Genomic DNA, 16,067 nt, shown 5'->3' with positions numbered 1-16,067 from the left:
TTTTGAAGGAGCTACTGCTTTGGAGCGGAGCGCGTGACGCCGTGCAACAGATGGTGTGCATAGTTCACGGAAGAAGCTGGCGTACTGCGCTAAATGTCTGCAGCATCGAAGTTGCGGATCAGGTCGTAGTAGAAGCTCAAGATCTCCATGTGTGCACTGATCTTGATTCTCTCGTCGATGGTGTGGGCGTTGAGAGTCGCGCCGTTTCGGATGGGCACGAAGCGGTAGACGTTGCGCGTAAGGCCTATTCGCGATCAGCTCATCACACACTCACTTCTAGCTTGCACGTGAAATCGTGTCCGACTTACTCAGGTAGTGTCTCGTGTCAGTGTTTCCGGTCATAAGCTCGCCGACAGGCACGACTCTGCCGCCGTCGAAGGCGAAGGTAGACTGCAGCGTCCCGGAGAAGAGGTGCCAGACGGGGCCGTTGGTCGGCGATATAGGGGCGGGCTGCGTCGCCTGGGTGCGGCTCAGGTACAGCGTGCCGTTGTAGTCGACCTCGTACAGGGGCTTCACGGCGTCGTCGTCGTCGACGAGCTTCTCGACGGACCCGAATTCCTTGGCGTGCCGCTTCGCGTACTCTTCGTAGTCGTTATCTCCCTCGAAGGCCTTGACGGCGATGCCGTACTTCTCGGCGATGCGGCTGACGTGGCCGACGACATTGTGCTGGATCTCGAGGATGCTGTTCTGGGGCGCGACGCGGTAGTTGACGCCGACGCGGATCTTCTCGGGCATGGCGTTGATCTTCTGGCCGGCCTGGAAATAGTCGACGCTCTGCGAAGTCTGCAGGCGGTAGTGCGTCGGGCGGTCGATGGCCACGAGCTCGGCGGCCAGGGCGTCGAGGTCGCCCTCCTCGAGCAGCTCGGTGATGCGCGGCTGGGCGCCGGGCGAGTAGCGAGCCTGGCAGACCATGTGCTCGTACAGCGGCGAGCCAGTGGTGAGCTTGGGGGAGTAGGGGTGGGCCTCGAGGGCGACGACCATCTCGGAGGCGATGCCGATGCCGGTGTTGGGGAAGGGGACGGAGGAGTGGCCGCCGATGACGTGCAGGTCGAGCCAGACGTCGACGTGGCCCTTCTCCATGACGGCGGGGAGGGCGTAGAGGGTGGCGTCGTCGAGCTGCTGCAGGCCCATACCGCCCTCGTCGAGGACGAGGACCATGCTGTCGTTGCCCCAGGTCTGCTCGAGGTGGGCGGCGATGTGGCCGGCGCCGCGTCTGCCGGAGCACTCCTCGTCGAAGCCGGAAGCGAGGATGATGGTGCGGGCGGGGGACCAACCGCCGGAGAGCAGGGTCTCGAGGGCGGAGAGGAGGGCGGTGAAGGAGTTCTTGTCGTCCGAGACGCCGCGGCCCCACATCCACTCGCCGTCGAAGTGGGCGGAGAAGGGCGGGTAGGTCCAGGTGGCGGCGTCGGCGACGGGGACGACGTCCTGATGGGCGGCGAGGAGAAGGGGCTTCAGGGAGGGGTCGGAGCCGCGCAGGGTGTAGACGAGGCCAAAGGTGTTTACCTTGACGAGCTCGGCGCGGTCATGGCTGAGCGGCGGTTTTTTTTGTCAGAGGCTTTTTTTCCCTTTTTCCCTTTTTCTTTTTTTTTTTCTTTTTTCTTCTTCCCCCCGTCGGAGTGATTGGGTTCTGTACCTGAGCGGGGGGGGGGGGGGGGGGGAGAGATAGACGGAGAAAGGGGACTTACAAGACGGGGTATGTCTTCTTCAGGACATCGTGCAGGTCGTAAAAGACGTCCCAGCGCTTGTCGGTGTCGAAGTCGCCGAGGTCGTCGTAGCAGATTGACGGCACGCGGACGATGGCGGCGTGGCGCTCGACCTGTTTCCGGATGGCCTCGGGAGAGGAGAAGAGGTCCTTGGCGGAGGGGAGGCCGTCGGAGGGGCTCACGACTGGCGGGAGGTCACACTTGAAGTCGGATGTGGTGTCGGCGGTGAAGGGAATCTGCTCCCCTGGGTAGTAGGGGGAGTTGGCGGACGCGAGGGCGGACGACGAGAGGAGGGCGAGGAGCGTGTGGGAGCGCATCTCGGAAAGGGTTGGCTGAAGGCCTCAGCTGGTGGAGGGGAGGACGGCGACTTGTGAGATTTGAGGTTTTCCGGTGGGCGTTGCTTCGCGAAGCTATTCGGACTACTACACCATCGACCTCTGTTTTCTCGCAGGTAGGTCGGGCACGACGGAACGGTCACCGGAGAGATTGGGAGAGAAGGGGGGAGGCGGAAGGAGGGTCTTGGACAGCAGTATCGAGGAAGACGTCATTCTTGTAAGGATGCGACGCGCGCGCCCACATCACACGAACACTGGTCCTGACATTGCGCGATAGCTATCCGGTCTACAGCAGAGGTCCTATCAACCCGCCCCTCATTGTCCAATTGGGGGTGGGGGGACGATTGGGTGCGAGCCGTAGAGGAGAAGGCTTCCCCCGGCCGGCCGAGATAGGAGGTTTGGTGACATGTCTATCTCTCCAAGGAGTAGGCTGTGGGTAGCAGTGCGTTGATAACGGCGGTGTTAGACCGTTCTTCGTCCCTCACTCCCTCCCCCAGGCTTTGCCGAAGCAAGGCCGCGTTTCGGAGTCGGAAGGGGGAAGAGGGAGGGGGGGGGAGATGGGCCTGCTTGATAATGGGGAGCCCGGTGCCGATGCGGAGATGCGGGTGAGAGGGTCGCAACGCATGGTCGTAATGGGAGAAGGGGTAGGGAGTCTTTTTGGGGGGGAGGAGGATGAGGAGGGGGAATGGGGGGATTGACGTGACGGGATCGTCGGGCAGACGCCGCGGGCAACGTGTTGTGCGCCTTCCTTATCGGAGCGTGGAGGCCGGGACGGGGGACGTGATTGGGCGGTGTTGGGGAGGTGGCGGGGGAGAGGAGGCATGTCGGGGATCCTCCGGTGGGCGAGGGAGACGGGGACGGTGGCCGTCGGCAATCTTTGGCGGTTGGGTTGAGGTGCACAGTTTCGGAGGGGTGCGTTCCACATTATGATGAAGAGAGAGAGAGAGAGAGAGAGAGAGTGGGTGAAGCGATAAAGACGGGTTCGTGAGCCAAGTGCCGAGCATGGCCGGTCGCGCCGGACTATTGGTCCCGTGCGAGGTCCGGGATGACGGTTCGTGACGGCGCCGGTTTCGGCATGGGGGTCCGGCGGGGGGGCAGGCGTGGCGCGGTGCGCGACGGCTGTTGTTCTGTGGATTGAGTTTGGCCATTTGTTGTATGCCTTCATTGACAGTAAGCAACGCGCAGAGTAGATCAAGCTTGGTACTGGCCGGTTCCCCAGTGTCATTCGAAACTGGGAAAAAAACAAAAAAGAAAACGCGACAAGGGCCGCGGACCTCGGTCGTTTGAGGGCTTGAGAATGTTCGTGCGATGCGGCAAAACGCTGCGACTCGTACAATCGATATTCAACGAATATATAGATGTATTTTTTAAAAGAATAATAAAAATGTATAGGCGTCGTAAAACGCAAAAGGTAGGTCGACGTTGGCCTGATTCGAACAGACGCTCCCGAAGGAACAAGATTTCTAGTCTTGCGCATTAGACCACTCTGCCACAACGCCGGACAATCCCTGTTGAGGTGGACAACTGGGGGTGGAGATGCCCTGAGGAGCTGATATTCTTGCTCAAGAACCTCTACCACATGACGTCCCACTAGCCACCAGCTACCGCCGGAAGAGTGTCTGTTAGACGGTTATACTGACACCTTTCTCCCTCTCGGAGAGGTGAGCGTCACAGACTCAGCCTCGCCGCGGCGCAGGAAGCCCGACTCCTCCTCAATGCACTCGATCATCGCACACACGCACCGTGGCATTCGCCGCGCGCAGAACCGCAGGACCGGGATGATATTCAGCCGCGACGAGCCCGACACCGCGAGCCGGGCGGCCCTGGCCTCGCGAGGGGGGGAGAGCGGGATGTGGAACGGACGCAGCCCTCACGTACATTGTACATGGATGAAACAATGCGACGACTGAAACGTCGTCCAGGACTGGGCCGGCGCTGTCCTGTGGAACTGGTCATCACGGGCGCAGACAGCTCGGCGTTGAGGTCGGAGAGGCTGGAGATGACGGGTTCTGTCGTTTCTCTCTGCGTAGAAGTCCATTAGTGAGAGCGCCAGGCGCTGCCGTCATCGAGTCGCGACTGAGATTATCGGGATCAATACCCGCAAAGTTTGTTGTTGTTTTGGGGGGGGGTTTTTTTTTCCCTTTTTTTTTTTCTTTCCTTTTTCTTCAGGGATAAATGAACCATGTTCCTCGTAGTTGGACGAACCCCTCCCCTCCCTTCCCTGCGCCCATCTGATGTCGTCGTCGTCGCCGCGTCCAGGAGGGTTGCCGACTAGCCCGGCGGCAGAATTCCAGCCAGCTCCAAGAGCCTAAAGCTGTAGGGCTACCGCGACGGCTGACTCGACGACACGAGGAAGGAAGCAGGGACGGAATCGACAATCGATCGCTGGTGTATAAGCCGCGTCATCCCGTGAGGGGTTGACGGCGTTGTTGAGCTCGGGCTCCGAAGGCGATGCTACCGCGACCCCCGGCCCGCCGCTGCGGTCACCGATTGCGGAACGAAGGGAATGCCTGCTGTCCGGTCACCCTCTCCAAAAGCTTCAGCATCTCCTCTCCTGGCTCCCGTCTTTTTGCTGTTTCGAGTCACGCTTGGCAGAGGCGGGGGAGGGGTTGCTCGCAAGTGCGGACGGATCGGATGCGAGTACCGAAGTCGCCCTTTTTCTCTTTTTGTTTTTTTCTTTTTTTCCTGCTTGCTGTCGCTTATGCCATCGATGAGAAGAAGCTCTAGCCGAGGAGCGGGATGCGACACAGGGTCTGGGGAGGGTGATCTGCAAGCCTTGGTGGAGATGTTCCGTTTTCTGCTTATAAGTTATAACCGATCCCTCACCCCCCCCTGCCTCTTAGCTGACCGTCGCTAAGAGCGATCATATCTTGTCCGGCCCACTGCCATCGCTACACACATATCACTCCGGACGACGCCGAACGATGGATGGGACTCGCGGGCGTCGTTCGATTTGGTAAAGGCTAAAGGGAGTAGGTTGCGCATGATGCGATGGTGGAACGAAAGGGACGTCGGCGTTTGGGTTTCCCGATGGGACCAGGAACGGGTTGACGGACCGGTCAAGAACAACCAAGGATTCGGACGAGATGGCGAACTTTGTCGGGACGTTCGACATCGCACTCTCCGCCCAAGCGAACGTTACTCGCATCGCCGGCCTGCTCAGGGACGATCTCGACTTTTGCGTTTCACGTCAAAACATAATTCGTCACGGTGTGCGCGTCGAGATCGGGGAGGGGACATGTCATGGTGGGAGTTGGTCAAGAAATACAGTTTATGTAAACCAAGTATTGAACATGGAAGAAGAAAGAAAAAAAGTATGAACTTTATACAAGAACATGAGTTATCCTGGGGGGTTTCCGCCCATGGTTCCGTGCCCGTGGCGTGAAACCTTTTTTTTGTTTTTGTTTTTTGCACCTGTTTCCGGCTCGTCTCGTCTTCAAGGACGAGAATAAAATAAAAAGGTTGACCTGTGTTCCTTCTCTCCGAAAACTCTAAAATGGAGTTTGGATGCGCTGGCGGAGGGCCTGCTTCGCGGAGCGACGCTTGTTGCAGGACTGTATGAAGCAAGGTTAGCCGGTGTTCGACCACTATCAAGTGTTTCTGCCCCCCCCCCCCCTCGAAGCTCTCTTCGAGGGGCGAGAGCTTCGGACGCTGGGATGGAATAGGACTTACCCTGGGCTCTTCAGAGGCGGCGGGGGTGGCGGGCTTGGTGGCGGCGGGGACGGAGGAGGTCAGGAGAGTGGTGGGGGCGGCGGCAGAGGGCGCGGGGGCGGGAGCGGCAGAACCAGAGCCGGAGCCGGCGGAGGTGAAGTCGACGCAGGACATGTAGGTCTGGCCGGCCTCGCGGGAGTCCCACCACCACTGGAGGACGCAGTTGCCGGCGGTGGCGCAGCTGGCGGGCAGGGACTGGGGGAGGGTGACGCTGAAGGCGGTGTTGTTGGCGGCGACGCCGGTCTTGGTGCTGGCGTAGTTGGTGAAGGAGATGAGGGGCGAGCCGACGATGGAGTTCTTGGTCGTGTCGACGACGGAGACGTTGGCGACGCCGGTGTGGGGGGCGCGGATGTCGACCTTGAAGTCGACCTTCTGGCCGGGGGCGAAGCTCTGGACGTTGGCGGCGTTGTCGGCGAACTTGTAGCCCTTGCAGAGGGCGAGGTCGCACTTGGAGGCGTCGAGGCTCCTGCCGGCCTGCTGGGCGAGGCCCTGGATGTTGCCAAAGGGGTCCGACTTCTCCGTGTTGAGGAGGGTGTTGCCGCAGGCCTCCTGGAACGCCTGGCCGGCCACGCGGGGAGGAGGCGAGGTGACCTTGCCGTGGGCCGAGACGGCGGCGGCGAAGGAGAGGACGGCGAGAATCTTGGCCTGCATCTTGGAACTGGTTTCCGGTTTCTTGTTCGAAAGCGTTTGGTTTGGAGCTCGTTTAGGGAGAAGGGGAGGAGAAGGAATGGGAGACGTGTGTGAGTGGTAGGATATGTTTCTTTTTTACTAGCAAGTTATGTACGAAAAGAATGGCTTGTGGCTAGCACAGCGTAAAGAGAGCGTTGTGAATGAATGAAAGTGAATGCAAGTTCGAACGAGGTTGGAATGAGACGAGGGGAGACCAGAGGGGACGGCCAAGATGTGGACGGCGGCACGGAGGAGGCTCTTATACGGTTTCGCCGGTGGCCAGCAATGTACAGAGTATATTTCTCGCCCCATCCCCGTCCCGTCTCTTTCCATCGTAATTTCGTCCCATCTCGTCGTCACTACTCCTCTTCCTCCTCACTCCTCCCTCCTTGCTGGAAGTCTCGCGTGCTGGGGTGGTGTCATGACGGGCCCAGTACGGGCTCAGGGTACGGACCCCCGGAGTCGTAATCTATGTAAGACGGCTTGTCGCGGCCGAAGCTTTCGCTCCTCTACAAGCTCACAGGGGTTGTTCACTGGTAGATGACGGCGAGGGTCAGGTACAATACACCAAAGATGAAGCCTCCCGTCAGCCCTCCAAGGGCCACCGAGGCGCGTCCAAGAGACCGGGGGGCAGGCCATCCACGCAGGCCGGGAACATGATGTGGCAGCCAACGGCCCCCGGTCCGCCTCCAGATCCAGGGAACGACAGCGATTGGGCGTCTGGCGGGCTGGGCTCCCGCAACGGACAACGGCCGCTGGATGTTTAATCTGAGTGAGGCTCGGTGGGACGCGCTGCTGTTGGATCCAGATCTTCTCGGCTTGGTCTCTGTGGCCCCCTCCCCCCCGTCCCTTCACTAGACGCCTTCGTGGCATGACCCCTGCATCGCCATCATTGCTCCTGAACCGGGGTTTGTTGCTGAAACGGCGCCACGACCACGCGCATCTCTCAGGCGGCGGTCCCCCCCACCACTTTCATCATCTTCCTCCCCCTTCTCGGAGCATCAGTGTCGAGCTAGCTCAGAAATCCTTCCCGCCGCTTGTCGCCGCGATTTGTTCTGGATCCCTCCATCGTCATCATCCCATCTCGGTTCACCGGCTTCGTTGATCTCCAATGGCTTTGATGGGGAGTATGCCCGTCCGGAGCATCCTTGCAAGCGAGAAGCAAGAGGTCGGCCGGGAGCGTAGGGAAGATGCCCTCCCGGAAAAAGAAATAAACAAAAATTGCCAAATCACCTGGACGGCATCCACGGTGAGCCGAGTTGGAAAATTTCAGTTGCCGTCCTATGCAGCCGTCCTGTTTCAAGAGCCTTCCTCCGAGGGGGTTCGAATTCCACTGCTCATCATCGCAGGCCAGCGAGATCAATTCTCGAATTCCTCGGTGCCAACCTGGATGCCAGTAATTCGACTCGGTGGCGGTCATGAAACCCCCGCCTTGGATACGCATCTCAGCTCGGCGGATCTCTTGTCATCAACCTCAGACCGGACTTCGCCCCGGTGGACCCCTCGCTCTCTGCCTGATTTGGCTTCCATCTCGCAGTGCTTCTCGGGTTTTCACGTGGCCAAAGTCTCGGATCACGTCCCCGAGGCTTGCATCCGCTCCGCCACTCTTCCCGAGGTGGGTGCTGATATGACGTGGGAGAAAGGCCGTGGCAGCAGCAGCAGCAGCAGGCCTTTTGCCCTGTCGTTTGTTCCTCTTGCTTTCTCTCTGTTTTTTCCTCGCCCGATCGTCAACTAAACACATTTGAGGACTCACCCCCGTGCCCACATCGTGGATCCCACGCAGGGTCATGGGCGCTAAACATCTAAACCTTGCGCCGCAGAGCGGGCCTGTGCCCGGCATCTCAGCCGTACGATTGGGTCCCAATATAGTACTCAATTTCTATGTTCAGGTGAGAAAGATGGGGGGGGAGAGAGGAAAGGGGACAGGTCTTGGCGGCTCATGCGACGGAGGACGTAGGAGATGCAATGCACTCCTGAACCCTTGGGAGGTTCCTACTATGTGGACAAAAGGGTCAAACGCTGCAGGGCAATCAATACTGTCCGCCTCGGATTGTTGATATCACAGCAAAAGGAGCAAGTTCGCTGCAAGCAAGCCGGCACAAAGACCGATGGGCATGGACGAGCCGAGTCCGTGGGATGCCCTGCTTCTTCTCTTCTCCTTTGGCGTGAGGACGAGCATTCGGAGATGGAATCCCCCACTCGGGGTTTCCAAGTGTGTTTTTAATGCATGGCTTCCGACGTTTCCACAAACCCATCTCTTCTCTCCGATCCAACAGATTAGCAGCCGCCATGATTAGCTTGGGACAGCGGTTCCCACGGTCACTGGGAATTTCAACACGTCTGGAATTGAGTAGGTCTGTATAGGTAGACGGACGTACAGCGTACCTCATCCCAGCTGCCGGTACGCAGTGCGCGGTTCTCATCAAAATGCCGCGTGGCCCATCGTTCACCAGCACTATTGCCGTAATTTAGCTGACGCCGCCCATCGCCGTGGGGAAAAGCTTAGCGGAACACATTGTTCAGAAAATCGCACGCGATTGAACGTGGTGTAATTTCTTGGCCACACACGCAATTGGTGGCTGTAGCCCTTGGGAACGGATTCGCAAGTGGAACGTCCCATCAATCCCTCATGCATTCCAGAAGGGTGCCGTCTCCCGTCTAACAAGTCCGGCAAGCTTTGCTGGGAACGAAACGGTTAGCTCGCTCCCGGCTAAGAAACACCGGCAGGCCGAAGCTTGTATATGGGTCCGGACGTATCCCCGGTCCGGGTGGAGCGGTTCAAGGCCCGACACGCCCCACTCCGCCAGAGTTGTAGTCCGTTGCTTTCCCGAGGAGCAGATGGCCGTCTTCGGGAGATGCAAATGGCATCTTCCTCTTGTCAAGCTTTCAATAAGGTTGACGAAATGAAACATTGTACGATGATCAAGCCCGCTCCCAGCTGGATGAGGCCTCTATGTCTTCAAGCCAGCGCTGACTTTTCAGCCATATGCGCTGTGGCTTGCTAGAAATGTTCCGGAGCCGGCGTCAGTGCCTATCGTTCGAGCGATGCCGTGTTGCTTTGCCTAGAGCAGCTTCGTTGATGGTCGCCCGCCAAGATATAGCATGGGCCCATTTCTACTCATCCTTGGCGATAGGCGCACCATGCCAAAGGACGCTGTGTGGGCGACCGACGGACGAGACCTCACGATGTCTGCACCCTCGGGAACCACGTTTATGCGCGAGACGCACTACGAGTACCCAGATGCCTTGTTGCAATGTCGGAAGTCGACCGATGGGCCAATATACAAAATAAACGCCCACGAGTATTCCTGCGGGTACTTCGCCATCTGCAGCTGCCCCAAGATGAAGCCAGAGCCCGATACTGCAGGAAAGGGTGTAAGTCGGACAAGTTTTCTGCCAGAATGAGAAGTCGTCCCGTCAGAGAACACCGCCGCTAGCTGATCTTTAACGTTGCGATTTCAGGGTATAGCGACCTTCACTGTGACGGCCTTCATCACCCTCTGCCTGGCCACACCTTCTGCCTCGTCGTAGGGCGCACCAACGAGGCGCGTCAATCCTGCAACCCGATAGACCGGTTCGCCAGAAAACACGTTGCCGAACCGACGCGCCGTCTCATGTTCCGCCTCGGCACGAACCCCGACCTGCAGTCCCTCGTCGCCTACGATCTCGTCAACACCGTCAGCGACCTCCAGCTTGTGACCGGCCTGGCCGTGCTCGTTTGGCGGGATCAAAGATGTCGCCGATGGCAGCATATCGACGTACCACTTCCTGATCGTCACCGACCTCGCGTGGTTCTGCACGCTCGCCCACCTGCTCTCGCCCGCCGTCACCCGTAGCATGCGCGACAGCGTGAAGCGGACGCATCCCCATGAAGTGCGTAATCGACAAGCCAAAAGGCGGGTACCCGTGCAAGATGATGGTCATCAACATGGCGCTGATGTCTCACAGCTACGCGGTTCAAATGTTCCTTACTTGGCGCACCGGGCGTAATTCTTGTTAATCATTCCGTTCATGGGGCTCTTTGGGTCCCACGCGAGGCATTCCAAGGCACTCGGGGAGCCCGACGCCAAGGTTCTGGACAGCTGCACCTCGGGAGGACCCTGAGACCGGCGGCGGTGGGCATGTAGGATAACGAGCAAAAGCGCGACTGGAATGGATGGACGACGCAGAATTACGTAGCGAGCCACCCATAACGATGACGATGCCGAGGCATGAGGTTTACACCACGAAGAAGTGCAGCAAGTCGCTCAAGCCGAAGATCGGATTACTTTTTTCGGAGGGGGGCGCGCGCGCGAGAGGAAGAAGCGTCGGTCCACGGTCAAAGCAACTTGGCGATGATCATCGCGCCATCCGCTTTGAGGGTTGATGAGCACAATACGGATACTACCGGCTGCTTCGCCTCTGCTAGCACGGCAAGGGAGCGAGGACTCCAAAGGCCTCCCACGCCAATCGTCAAGGAGCGTAATAACGTGTGTGGAAATCCCAGCTCAACAAGGAAAACGGACACTGGTCAAGCGGAAGACAGAACGTACGTTTGGATGAGATGCATCGGCCGCGGTGCACGCAACCATCCGTCCGTCACTCCGGGCCGAAGTAGAACGCGGGGGAGGCGGATGGGGCTGCCTGGATTGCCCAGCACAACCACGGATGTCTCGTCCCCCGGCCTTGCGCATGCCAATGGGATAAGAGCCACAAGTTCTTGGTGTTTTGGATTTTTTCCCCCTTCCTCTGCCGCTAAGTCCATTCTCGCCTCTCCTGAGCGCGCTCGCCCGGCACGGCGGTGGCTGTGCGAGGCGCGCGTTCTATAGGTCCTGGCACGAGGGGGAAAGATGAACAAAGGGGGGCGGGGGGCGAATAGATGGCCTGGTAGAGGTACGGGTTTCCCCTTCTCAGCCCATCTTCGTAGTTACTTTGTATTAGGCATACTGCTTTCTCTGCGAGGCTTTTGCTTGCGGGATAATACCTCGAGGAAGCCATCTCACTGTACCCGGGCGTGCATGCAGATCGAAGATCGCCCATGATGGCAGGCCGCATACCGCAGCTCGCGAATCCGAAGGAGGGGAGGCATCAGCCCATTCCTAAGCCACACACGGCGCAGGGCACGAGTGTATAGGTGACTGGATCATCATGCTGGTATAAGACGGGGGCGTCTTCTCACGGGAGGCAACTGGGATATCAGACGACTGCAGGCCGTGCCTTCACTCGATAACATCGTCATCACGCCGCATCATCATCCCGCCTGGACTCAACGAAGAGCTTTTCCGCCAGTATATCAGACCTCCGGTGCCCCGAAACCTCTCTATCTCTCTATCTCTCTATCTCGCTCTCTCTCTCCCCCTCTCTCCCGCTAGCTCCTCAGCCAAATTCAAAAATCACAATCACAATCACAATAATGCGTCCTTCCACTCTTGTACTCGCGGGCCTTACCGCAACAACCAACGACGTCCAGGCGCCCAACCGCGCCAGCGAGGCCCGCGCCGCCGCCGAGGCTGCCTTCTTGGAACGCCGCGACGTCAACGCCTGCAACTCCGTCGCGACGTCCCTCCTCCCCAAGATCACCGACGGCGTCCCGACCCCGCCCGCCGACGTGGCCGCCTACCTCGCCCGCTCGGCGACCATCACCGACCCGTGCGTCGACCCGACCATCACGGGCTCCGTCGGCTCCGCCTACTCGACCTACGCCTCGTCGTACACCTCCTGGCGCAACGACCACCTCTCGGACTTCCGCGCCGTGTGGCAGGCCTGCAGCGACGTGCCGGGCGTCGCCGACATCATCCTGCCGACGGGGACGGGACAGTGCAGCTCCCTCGTCGCACAGATTACGAGCGCCGGGCCGGTGAACGGCGGCGGCGGCGGCGGCTCCGGAAACGGCGTTGGGAATGCTGCCGGGCCCAGGGAGACGGGGGCTGTTCTTGCGGCGGCGGCCATGGCCGGTTTCGTTGTTGCTGCCATTCAGTAGATGGGAAAGGTCGTTTGGCTTACACCGGAACGAGAAAGAAAATGATATGGAAATGGTAATTCAAATGAGGCTCTTCATAGGTCGTCGGTATGACACGCTTGGAAAGGGTAATGATGATTATTAGGATTTGGGTACGGGGTTCACCGTGTTTTTGACAGACTACAATAGTGTTAAAAGAGACAAATACCTCAAGAGATTGCGGTACAATCTGAAGTCGTCTAGCATGACTCCGAATGCGCCAGTTCCTCGTGGTATCTCTGTATTCCGTACACGACATGTCTTTAAACAGTGGATATTATCATTACACATCGTCCAAACAACCTACAAGAATCTTCCACCCCCCTCCAAAACCTCCGTCATTGCCAAGACCTCCGTCATTGCAGAATGGCAAAGTTCCAGTTGGCCACCGCCGGGTGTGGCTTCATCAGACCCCTCTTGAGCCAGCACCGCAGCTGGGCTTCCCCGTCGACCATGACGTTGCCCCACGAGACGCCGGTGCACTGGGCGGCCTTCGCGCACGCTTCCATGCACTCGCCCATGCTGACCGCTGCGACATTGAACATGTCTATGGCCCCGTCGCTGCCGGAGTAGTCCACGCCGCAGAGCCGGAGGAACTTCTTGTCGGAGCCGATGACGTGGTAGATGGTGTTGTCGGCCTCCGGGCAGATGGAGTTGGGGCCGGAAGTCGCCGTGGGGGACGCCGCCGTGGTCGAGCCGGTTGCCGAAGTCACCAGCGTGGTCATGACCGTCGACGAAGCTGTTTCCGATGGCGCCGAGCTCCTGGTTATCGATGAACTTGTCACCGTCGGAACAATCAGCGGTTTCGTCGGAGACGGCACGGTCGTCGCCGTAGGAGTCGGCGAGGGACTGCAGTTTTGCTTGTTAGCCGAGGCACATCCGGCACCTCGATGGGGGGGAAAAAAAAATCATCAAACCATACCTTGTCGTTCCGGCGTTTTCATCCAACTGGCTGGCCTTCTTCCCGGAACCCGCGTCCGCGCCCACTCCGACACCGACACCGATGCCGACCCCCAGGGCGATCAGGACGATGAGCCCGATGAGCAGCCAGAACGGCCCCCGCCTGAGCCCGCAGCACCCGGGCCGTCTCCCGGGCTCGCTGTCGTCGTGGTCGAACACGCTCTGCCGGTAGGCCAGCGACCGCGACACCGAGGCCTTCTCGCCGTCGGGCGGCGGCGTGCCCTCCCGGTAGAAGGTGAACTCTTCGTGGTTCATGGGCGTCGGGTCGTCGCCGGCCCAGTAGACGCTGGGGATCGAGGCCTTGCCGAAGATGGACCCCTTGCCGCTGCGGACGGTGGGCGCTTTGCGCAGCGACGGCACGGCGCGCCTGGCCCGGATATCCTTGGGCACGATCGGGTCCGGTTCGTCCGGCAGGGGAGGGCGGTCGTTCATCATCTTTTTCTGTTTCCGCCGTCCAACACCAAACTTCTTCCCCCCCTTCACAGTTCCCCCTGCCTGGGCTGCGAAACCAAACTCGAAAGGATGGCGGGCGGCAAGATCCTCCGAGGTTTGGTTCGCTTGCTTCGTGTCTGAGCTTGTTCTGTCTTGTGTTACGCGTGCGCTTCCGGCACATTCATCTCGGCCTAGCCGGGACGAGAACGAGAAAGAAAGAATGTTCGTAGAGCCGGGCCGATTTCCTGGGTATAATAAAACGAGCGTGTGTTTTTTTTTGTTCTGTTCCTCCCGTCTTCTCCCCTCCTCCTGCTTTTCTACCTCTCCTTCGAGGTCTTTTTCCTTGAACGAGTGTGCCGTGATTCAAAAGGGCTGGATGGGCGCGCCCCGGAGCGCAGATGCGCTGCGCTGCGGCGATGGAAACTGGGCCGGCTTCGCCGTGTTCCCAGTGCCCGGTCACGTCGAGTAGGAGGACCAACGGCGGAAACGAGTGACGCCGGTTGGATCGGTATGATTGAACGAACGGACGGACGGACGGACGATCGATCGAACGAACGAACGAACGAACGAATGAATGAATGACTGGAATCGAACGAGCGTAATTCAATGTAAAGGGAGAGAGAGCGAGGAAAGGCGAGGGAGAAACGAAAAGTGGACAGAGACAGATAGCTTCAACGGTCACACGAACCCATGATCCCTTCAAAGATAGAAGCTCCTCTTTCCCTACTCCCCTACCCTGGGCGTCCCCATCAATAAAAGCCTATATAGAGGCCCCGAAAGTGGTGTTACCCCTGTTGTGATAATTTCCCGGACCTGGGGGATGATGTGACGGGCGTTGGAACTAACCCGCTTTGGCACGTCCAAGCAGCTCGCGCCATGGAACGGCAACATTGCGCGCAGGGATCATCTTGGTATTCTGATAGAGACGGTCCATCCGGGTGAGCCATCTATCGTTTTGCTTCCTGGGAGTTGAAGCCGTCATCGGCAAAACACTAGTCGAAATCGTCCGAAGGTGCCAAGATGGTGTTCAAAAAGATGGGCTTGGTCAGCAGCTGGAACATATACCGTATGCACACATGCATGCACGGAGAAACCGACGTGCTGTTTGCCACATGCGTGGGAGACAACACATTCTTTGGCTCACTTGCTCTCTCTCTCTCTCTCTCTCCCGCGGAATGTTAGCCAAAAGAGCCGATGAAGAGCACGCTTGGCGGCCTTGTTCTCCCTAATGGGATAAGCCCCTCCCCGTCGAGCAGGTATCCCTATCTCCCGCAAAGCAGAAACGGAAGAGATAGCCAAGGCGAGCATGTGCGTCAGCCACCGGACCTGCAGAATAGACCTTAGCGTATTGGCTCGACGCCAAGGAGTCCTCGGCGCGGGCACCGGAGGTTTTGTCCTTTGCGCCTCTCTCTGTGCGGTGTCTTGCCCTACGAAAGCGTAGGTAGAGTACGGATAGAGCAGTTCATCATTTGCCAAGCAGTCTCACTCTCTCACTCACTTACTCACCAACTCACTCTCACAACCAACCCCTCATCCTCATCCCCCACCCGCCCCTTGGAGGCTTGTGGCCAGTGCCTGAGTGTGTATCGGCACACAAAGATCCTCGATGACCACCACACACCCCCTTTCCTTTTTTTCTCACTAGAAGACGCGTTCCGTGCATGGAGGGCGGTTGAACACCCGTCCGCGTGGCTTTCGGCGCGCTTTGCCTCGCGTCGATCGCTTCCGCTCTCACGTAGCAGATGCACCGCACTCGGAAGTCAGGTGGCGCGAACCCGACCCTCTCCATTGAGTCTAGATGCTTCAGCCATATTACGTCGTTTGATGCCGCGTCAGGGTAAGGTGAGAGAGAATAGACCGAGGTAGGGAGTAAGGGAGAAGCGACGGAAGAAGAGGAACTGCTTTTGTTGACTGGAGGGTTACTGGCTTACTACGTACGCGGAGGGTAAACTGGCTGGACCAGCCCAGTTCGCGATTCATGAAGGGGCCGTTCGTCTCGATTTTCATCCCAACGATGCATGCCCCTGCGAGCTGCCCAACCTCCAAGATATGCCATGGGAAAACCAGGGCACGGTGGAAAAACCTGCCTTTCGGCTTCCAGAACAACAGCAGCAGCCGCATCTTGACGCCCAACAATCAAACTCCCACGCCCGAAGCAGCATGCTCGCGCGGCATTCCATGGCCAACGCCCCTGTCCAAGTCCCCGGCCGCCTTTACGGAAACAATTCCCCGAAGCCATGGAATGCCACTTGGGTTCTTCTACGGTCCGCGCTCGAGAGC

The 16,067-nt window shown here is 58.9% G+C and overlaps 8 protein-coding genes and 1 non-coding gene across 9 annotated transcripts; 5 read left to right on the top strand and 4 right to left on the bottom strand.

Moving 5' to 3' along the window:
* Positions 1–89: 89 nt before the first annotated feature.
* Positions 90–2,260, bottom strand: LY79DRAFT_688804 (peptidase family M20/M25/M40; the record flags this gene model as incomplete). The annotated part of the gene is made up of 4 exons (XM_060564701.1): positions 1,686–2,260; positions 547–1,528; positions 309–498; positions 90–244 (listed from the first exon to the last, which is right to left on the bottom strand). Exons 1-4 carry the CDS (start codon positions 2,018–2,020, stop codon positions 90–92), a joined length of 1,662 nt encoding a protein of 553 aa, XP_060413065.1. The 5' UTR covers positions 2,021–2,260.
* A 1,195-nt stretch (positions 2,261–3,455) lies between these two features.
* LY79DRAFT_t155 lies at positions 3,456–3,537 on the bottom strand. Its single transcript has one exon. It is a non-coding gene; the product is annotated as a tRNA-Ser (tRNA).
* A 621-nt stretch (positions 3,538–4,158) lies between these two features.
* Positions 4,159–5,240, top strand: LY79DRAFT_556893 (uncharacterized protein). Its single transcript, XM_060558050.1, has one exon. The coding sequence runs from the start codon at positions 4,545–4,547 to the stop codon at positions 4,893–4,895; it is 351 nt and encodes a 116-aa protein (XP_060413064.1). The 5' UTR covers positions 4,159–4,544; the 3' UTR covers positions 4,896–5,240.
* A 289-nt stretch (positions 5,241–5,529) lies between these two features.
* Positions 5,530–6,400, bottom strand: LY79DRAFT_591021 (uncharacterized protein; the record flags this gene model as incomplete). The annotated part of the gene is made up of 2 exons (XM_060561225.1): positions 5,530–5,592; positions 5,711–6,400. 2 exons carry the CDS (start codon positions 6,398–6,400, stop codon positions 5,530–5,532), a joined length of 753 nt encoding a protein of 250 aa, XP_060413063.1.
* A 923-nt stretch (positions 6,401–7,323) lies between these two features.
* On the top strand, positions 7,324–8,301 carry LY79DRAFT_239994 (uncharacterized protein). The gene has a single exon (XM_060551735.1). The coding sequence runs from the start codon at positions 7,530–7,532 to the stop codon at positions 8,151–8,153; it is 624 nt and encodes a 207-aa protein (XP_060413062.1). The 5' UTR covers positions 7,324–7,529; the 3' UTR covers positions 8,154–8,301.
* Positions 8,302–9,604: 1,303 nt separating this feature from the next.
* LY79DRAFT_704315 (uncharacterized protein) lies at positions 9,605–10,697 on the top strand (the record flags this gene model as incomplete). Its single annotated transcript, XM_060564979.1, has 2 exons — positions 9,605–9,793; positions 9,856–10,697. The coding sequence occupies 2 exons, from the start codon at positions 9,605–9,607 to the stop codon at positions 10,252–10,254; spliced, it is 588 nt and encodes a 195-aa protein (XP_060413061.1). The 3' UTR covers positions 10,255–10,697.
* Positions 10,698–10,706: 9 nt separating this feature from the next.
* LY79DRAFT_239923 (uncharacterized protein) lies at positions 10,707–11,518 on the top strand. The gene has a single exon (XM_060551734.1). The coding sequence runs from the start codon at positions 10,753–10,755 to the stop codon at positions 11,224–11,226; it is 474 nt and encodes a 157-aa protein (XP_060413060.1). The 5' UTR covers positions 10,707–10,752; the 3' UTR covers positions 11,227–11,518.
* A 292-nt stretch (positions 11,519–11,810) lies between these two features.
* Positions 11,811–12,377, top strand: LY79DRAFT_580565 (uncharacterized protein; the record flags this gene model as incomplete). The annotated part of the gene is made up of 1 exon (XM_060560117.1): positions 11,811–12,377. The coding sequence occupies one exon, from the start codon at positions 11,811–11,813 to the stop codon at positions 12,375–12,377; it is 567 nt and encodes a 188-aa protein (XP_060413059.1).
* Positions 12,378–12,751: 374 nt separating this feature from the next.
* LY79DRAFT_591020 (uncharacterized protein) lies at positions 12,752–13,790 on the bottom strand (the record flags this gene model as incomplete). The annotated part of the gene is made up of 2 exons (XM_060561224.1): positions 12,752–13,244; positions 13,318–13,790. The coding sequence occupies 2 exons, from the start codon at positions 13,788–13,790 to the stop codon at positions 12,752–12,754; spliced, it is 966 nt and encodes a 321-aa protein (XP_060413058.1).
* Between the last annotated feature and the right edge of the window lie 2,277 nt (positions 13,791–16,067).

Source organism: Colletotrichum navitas (genome assembly GCF_030913465.1).
Source record: "Colletotrichum navitas strain CBS 125086 chromosome Unknown LY79scaffold_38, whole genome shotgun sequence".
In the NCBI taxonomy this organism is placed as follows: Eukaryota; Fungi; Ascomycota; class Sordariomycetes; order Glomerellales; family Glomerellaceae; genus Colletotrichum; species Colletotrichum navitas.
The sequence above is the reverse complement of the archived record's forward strand: the minus strand, read 5'-3'. Positions and strand labels throughout refer to the sequence as shown.

What these genes read in the sequence shown, in the direction of transcription:
- LY79DRAFT_239923 (XM_060551734.1), top strand. Translation starts at nt 10,753, where the DNA reads ATGATCATCGCGCCATCCGCTTTGAGGGTTGATGAGCACAATACGGAT.
- LY79DRAFT_556893 (XM_060558050.1), top strand. Translation starts at nt 4,545, where the DNA reads ATGCCTGCTGTCCGGTCACCCTCTCCAAAAGCTTCAGCATCTCCTCTC.
- LY79DRAFT_239994 (XM_060551735.1), top strand. Translation starts at nt 7,530, where the DNA reads ATGGCTTTGATGGGGAGTATGCCCGTCCGGAGCATCCTTGCAAGCGAG.